At 62.6% G+C, this 6052-nt stretch overlaps 2 protein-coding genes across 2 annotated transcripts in view; one reads left to right on the top strand and one right to left on the bottom strand.

The window, feature by feature from the left end:
- Positions 1-1605, top strand: part of LOC120505084 (leucine-rich repeat and calponin homology domain-containing protein 4-like) — a 4719-nt gene extending 3114 nt beyond the window's left edge. The window contains exons 11-13 of the mRNA XM_039715309.1: positions 6-151; positions 946-1002; positions 1088-1605. Coding sequence (XP_039571243.1) covers positions 6-151; positions 946-1002; positions 1088-1198 — 314 coding nt within the window. The 3' untranslated portion in view covers positions 1199-1605. The remainder of the gene's footprint in view (positions 1-5; positions 152-945; positions 1003-1087) is intronic.
- A 1969-nt stretch (positions 1606-3574) lies between these two features.
- The window catches only part of LOC120505085 (arf-GAP domain and FG repeat-containing protein 2-like), a 6649-nt gene continuing 4171 nt past the window's right edge, over positions 3575-6052 (bottom strand). The window contains exons 3-14 of the mRNA XM_039715310.1: positions 5838-6050; positions 5504-5597; positions 5309-5424; positions 5128-5236; positions 4982-5057; positions 4788-4889; positions 4477-4540; positions 4355-4398; positions 4201-4272; positions 4002-4061; positions 3855-3907; positions 3575-3781 (exon numbers count right to left, since the gene is read on the bottom strand). Coding sequence (XP_039571244.1) covers positions 3719-3781; positions 3855-3907; positions 4002-4061; positions 4201-4272; positions 4355-4398; positions 4477-4540; positions 4788-4889; positions 4982-5057; positions 5128-5236; positions 5309-5424; positions 5504-5597; positions 5838-6050 — 1066 coding nt within the window. The 3' untranslated portion in view covers positions 3575-3718. The remainder of the gene's footprint in view (positions 3782-3854; positions 3908-4001; positions 4062-4200; positions 4273-4354; positions 4399-4476; positions 4541-4787; positions 4890-4981; positions 5058-5127; positions 5237-5308; positions 5425-5503; positions 5598-5837; positions 6051-6052) is intronic.

Genomic DNA, 6052 nt, shown 5'->3' on the forward strand with positions numbered 1-6052 from the left:
GCCCGCCCCCCCCCCTGAGCCGCCCGGGGGGGTCCCCGCCGTGCCCCCCACCCTGCAGAGCCTGGAGGCGCTGCTGCAGCTGCGGCTGCCGGACGAGCTGGGGGACCCCGAGCTGCTGGGGCGCGTGGCGGCGCGGCTGCGGCCCTGGGCCGTGAGTGGAACACCCCAAAACTGCCCTAAAACACCCCAAAACCGACATAAAACACCCCAAAACTGCCCTAAAACACCCCGAAACTGACCCAAAACACCCCAAAACTGCCCTAAAACACCCCGAAACTGACCCCCGAACCCTGAAACAACCCCCCCGCGGCCCTGGGTGTTTTGAGTGAAACACCCAAACTGACCCAAAACTGCCCTAAAACACCCCGAAACTGACCCAAAACACCCCGAAACTGACCTAAAACTGACCCATAACTGACCCAAAACTGACCCAAAACTGCCCTAAAACACCCCGAAACAGCGCGGCTGCGGCCCTGGGCCGTGAGTGAAACACCCCGAAAATGCACCAAAACTGACCCAAAACTGCCCTAAAACACCCCAAAACTGACCCAAAACACCCCAAAACTGTCCCCTGAACCCTGAAACTGACAAAAAAACTGCCCTAAAAACACCCCGAAACTGCCCTAAAAACATCCTGAAACAGTGCAGCTGCGGCCCTGGGCCATGAGTGCACCCCAAAACTGACCCCGTGAACCCCAAAACTGACCCAAAACTGACCCAGAAACACCCCGAAACTGCCCTAAAAACACCCTAAAACTGCCCTAAAACAGCGCGGCTGCGGCCCTGGGCCATGAGTGAAACACCCCAAACTGCCCTAAAACACCCCAAAACTGCCCTAAAACTGCCCTAAAACACCCCAAAACTGCCCTAAACCACCCCAAAACTGACCCAAAACATCCCCTTGAACCCCAAACCCCCCTCTGAACCCCAAAACCCCCCATACATAGCCCCCCCAGCCCCCGCCGGACGCCGCCGCCCTGCCGCCGCTCGGGGCTCCCCGAGGTACCGTTCATTCTGGGGGGGTGTTTAATTGGGGGGGGGGGTCCCGCGCCCTCCCAGGCTGACGCGGGGTCCCCCCCCGACCCAGGCGAAGCCCCCCGACCCCCGGCGCCCCCCGCCCGGGCTGCTCTTCGCCCTCTTCTACGGCCTCCTCATGGCGCTGCTCGTGGCCGCCCACCGCGCGCTCTTTGGCTGCTGAGGGACCCCCGGGAGGCCCCCCAAAATCACGGGGAGCCCCCCGACCCCCGGGGGACCCCCAGACCCCCGTGGGGGTCCCGCCTTTGCACCTTTCCTTGCCCCCCCCCTTTCTTTTCTTGTGCCTTAACGCTGGGGAAACTGAGGCAGGGAAAGGGGAGGGGCTGAACCCCTTGTGCACCCCCCCTTAATTATTGGTATTATGATTAATTATGACGAGTTATTATTATGAGTTTTATTATTATAATGAGCTGTCGCTATTATAATGAGGTATTATAATGAGTTGTTATACAGGACTGTGAGCATATTAAGTTAATTATTACAGTTAATTACGGTGAGAGAACACTAAAATGCGGATGACCAAAATTTATTGTAATTAATTATTATTAAAATTATTATATTTAACTACGATAGGGCTGTTACTCTAGTTATTATAACAATTTTGTTTCTGAGTGTGGGTACCTCCTCCAGATCCCACTTGGTACATCCCGGTCCCTTAAAACACCCCGAAAACTGCCCTAAAACACCCCGAAACTGACCCAAAACTGCCCTAAACCACCCCGAAACTGACCCAAAACACCCCGAAACTGACCCAAAACTGACCCAAAACTGCCCTAAAACACCCCAAAACTGACCCAAAACACCCCAAAACTGTCCCCTGAACCCTGAAACTGACAAAAAAACTGCCCTAAAAACACCCCGAAACTGCCCTAAAAACATCCTGAAACAGTGCAGCTGCGGCCCTGGGCCATGAGTGCACCCCAAAACTGACCCCGTGAACCCCAAAACTGACCCAAAACTGACCCAGAAACACCCCGAAACTGCCCTAAAAACACCCTAAAACTGCCCTAAAACAGCGCGGCTGCGGCCCTGGGCCATGAGTGAAACACCCCAAACTGCCCTAAAACACCCCAAAACTGCCCTAAAACTGCCCTAAAACACCCCAAAACTGCCCTAAACCACCCCAAAACTGACCCAAAACATCCCCTTGAACCCCAAACCCCCCTCTGAACCCCAAAACCCCCCATAAACCCCCTTTTGTAGCCCATGACCCCAAGAATCACCCCCCTGCCCCCCATTTTTTTACCCCCACCCCTTGTGCACCCCCCCTTAATTATTGGTATTATGATTAATTATGACGAGTTATTATTATGAGTTTTATTATTATAATGAGCTGTCGCTATTATAATGAGGTATTATAATGAGTTGTTATACAGGACTGTGAGCATATTAAGTTAATTATTACAGTTAATTACGGTGAGAGAACACTAAAATGCGGATGACCAAAATTTATTGTAATTAATTATTATTAAAATTATTATATTTAACTACGATAGGGCTGTTACTCTAGTTATTATAACAATTTTGTTTCTGAGTGTGGGTACCTCCTCCAGATCCCACTTGGTACATCCCGGTCCCTTTGTGCCGCTCCGGTCAGGGCCGGGACCAAACCCTGGGACGGGGGGGTTCAGTCCTGCCCCTCTCCCGCTGCCAGCGCTCAGCTTTTTGTTTTTGTCCGTTTTCGCCCTTTCTGTGCCCAAAAGGGGACGCCCCCCCACCCCACCCCAGCTGTGCTGCGCTGCCCCGTGTCGCCCCCTCCCCAAAGCACCGCCGCTAACTCCGCCCTTCCCCGGCAGGTGCTGCAGGAGCCGAGCCCGGCCCGGGCCCCGCGGGGGCGGCTGGGGGCGCCCGTCCCCCCCCGGTGGCCCCGTTAATGCCCCTCCCCTGCTCCCGGTGGCCCCGTTAATGCCCCTCCCCCGCTCCCGGTGGTCCCGTTAATTCCCCTCCGTTAATTCCCCGATCCCCCCCAAATCGGGGGTCCGGCGCCATCTTTGTTGAGGGCAGGCCGCCATGGCCGTGCCCTCAGCGGTGAGGCGCCGGCCGCCATCTTGGCTGAGGGCGGGTAGGCGGCTGTGGGGGCGCCATGTTTAATGAGGGCCCCCCGTTAATTCCTCTCCGTTAATCCCCCCCAATCGAGGTTCGGCGCCATCTTTGTTGAGGGCAGGCCGCCACGGCCGTGCCCTCAGCGGTGAGGCGCCGGCCGCCATCTTGGCTGAGGGCGGGTAGGCGGCTGTGGGGGCGCCATGTTTAATGAGGGCAAAACCGTGAGGGGGAGGCTTCGTCCATGGCCGCCATCTTTACCGGGGGCAAAACCGTGAGGGCAAAGCCGTGAGGGCACAGCCGTGAGGGGAAAACCGTGAGGGGAGCCCGTCCCGTGGCTGCCATCTTTACCGGGGCACAACCGTGAGGGGAACCCGACCCGTGAGGGCACAGCCGTGAGGGGAAAACCGTGAGGGGAGGCTCCTCTGGCCGCCATTTTTACCGGGGGCACAGCCGTGAGGGCACAGCCATGCCCCGTGAGGGCCCGGGGAGCTTTCAGCGGGGCAGCGCGAGGCACGCAGCGGGATCAGCGCCGTTTCTACCGGTCACGTATTAAACACCGCGATAAATCTCCCGGAACAAACCCAAAACCTGGTCCCGGCGGAGGGGTGGGCGCTGCCGGGGCCCCCCAGAGCAGCGGCGGTCATAGGAACGGGTTGGTGGCCCGGTGCCTGGTGCCCAACGGCGCCGTCGGGGCCGGGACCGTCTGGGGGGGCACAAGGAGGGGTCAGCGGTGGGGAAAGGGGGTCCGGACCCCCGCCCCGAGCCCCGCTCCTCACCACGAAGGGGTTGGTGGAAGCTTTGGCAACGCCGAAGCCGCCGAAAGGCAAACCTGGGGGGAAATGGGGAGGGGTCAGTCAGGGGGGGTGGGCAGTTTATACAGATATATAAATATATTTAACATTATTTAACCCCCCGGCTCTTACCATCGGCCTGGAAGGGGCTGGGGAAGCCCCCAGGAATGGGGGGCGAGGTGAAGGCAGCACCTGAAAGAGGGGACAAAGGATTGGGACCCCCACCCTGGTCAGGAATGAGGGGCTGGGGGGGGTCAGGGGGGTCCAGACCCCACCCTGGTTGGCAATGGGGGGCTCCAGACCCCACCCTGGGGGTCTGGGGGTCACTCACCGGGGCCGCTGCTCTCGAAGGGGTTGGTGGAGGGTCTGGGGGCCACGGGGGCCGTGAAGGGGTTGGTGTATCCTGGGTGGGGGGGGGCACAGGTGTCACCCCCGAGCCCCCCCTCACTTTGAGGGGTGGGAAATGGGGGTGAAGCCTGACTCACCCCCGTGGGGCAGCGCTGGGGGGTCACGGAGGGTCCCGAAGAGGCTGCAGGGGGAGGGGCAGCCGTGAGGGGGGAGGGGAGGGTCCTGCAGGGCTGGAAAGGCGCGGGGGGAGGGGCAGTACCTGGCAGAAGCTCCTCCCCCTGTGGGCGGGACAGGCGTGGCCACGCCCTGTGCAGCCACGCCTCCTGCAGGTGCAAGAGAGGAGCCATGGGGGGGGGGTCCCAAAATTCCTGAGACCCCTGAGAGCGACAGAGCCCCCAAAACCTCCCCGTAACCCTTGACCCCGGGGGGGAGGGGCCCCAAAACTCCTTCCCCACCCCCGCAGTGAGGTGGGGGGGCTCCTTCCCCCCTCCCCAGAAATTCCAGGCCTCGCTGGCCCCCACAGGGACCCCAAACCCTCTCCAGGAGCCCCGGGGGGGGGTCTCAGGGTACCTGCGGTGGTGGGGGGGACGTGGAAGGGGGGCACAGCCCCCCCAAACGGGGGTGCTCCAGCGCTGCTGCCGAAGGCGTCCAAACTGGGGAAGGCAGACGGGGCTGGGGAGGGGGCTGCGGTCACTCGGGGGGCACCGTGCCCCCCAGTGCTCCATGGGGATGCCCCCCCAGAGCCCCCCGAGCCCCCCGCTCACCAGGGAGGGCGGCGAAGGGGTCCCCCCCGATGTCAGCCAGCAGGTCGGTGCTGGCCTTGCCGGGCTGGGCATGGCCCTGGGGGGGCACACCGCAGGGTCAGGGGGTGCCAGACCCCCGGGCACCCCCGCAAGGGGCCCGCTCCCACCTGCGGCAGCGCCCCGGTGTCCCCGTGGAGGGGCTGGGGGGGCCCCGGCTCTGCTGCGGCGCTCTGGGGGGGCTTCACCTGCTCTTTGGCCGGCTGTGGTGCCACGTACCTGCCACGGGAGGGCGGAGCGTCGGCGGAGGGGGCTCACCTGTGCTAAAGGTGCCCCCAGCCCCTCTCCTACCATCGCTTCCTCTCGTATTTCTCCTGCAGGAACTCCTTCAGCCTCTGGGGGTCGCGGCAGTCGGGCAGCAGCGACGCCCGGGGGTCCAAGGTGCCGAGCCAGACCCTCCTGCAGGCCTGGGGGCGTTGAGGAGGGGTCGTGGGGACGCGGGCAGGGTGGGACGGAGAGGGCAGGGACCCCCAGGCGCCGCCTTACCTCATTGCCGCGCGCCTGCAGGAACAGCACCTCGGCCTCGCTGAACGTCGTCATGGAGATGGACTTGACGCGGTGGGGGGGGTTCAGCCCCCGCCTGCGTGGGGATTCGGGGGGTCAGCGCCCCGCCCTGAGCGCGTAAACACCAAAAATTCAGCTTTTTTCTCCCAAAAAACAACCCCAGCGTGCGAAGCCACGTGCCGCGGCCACGCCCCCTCCCCTAAGCCCCGCCCCCAAGGGTAGCAGACATGAATGGCAGCCCCGCCCACCGCGCTCAGGTGTCAATGAGCCCCGCCCCTCCCGGCCCCGCCCTCACCCTCGGCCCCGCCCCGCTCACAGCGCCCCCGAGCAGCCGGTGCACACGAGGCTGCCCACGCTGATGTCCACGTAGGTGACGCCGCGCTGGCCGCACTCGAAGCAGAGCCGGTTGGCGGGAACGGCGCTCACCAGCTCCCGCACCCGCCGGCACCAAACCTCGGCCTCCGCGTCCCGGCCCGCGCTGCCCCTGCGGGCCCCGGGGCCTCCGCCGGGCCCGGTGCCGCCGCCGCCGCT

This window comes from Passer montanus, unplaced genomic scaffold (assembly GCF_014805655.1).
Source record: "Passer montanus isolate IOZ18808 unplaced genomic scaffold, ASM1480565v1 scaffold321, whole genome shotgun sequence".
Classification (NCBI taxonomy): Eukaryota; Metazoa; Chordata; class Aves; order Passeriformes; family Passeridae; genus Passer; species Passer montanus.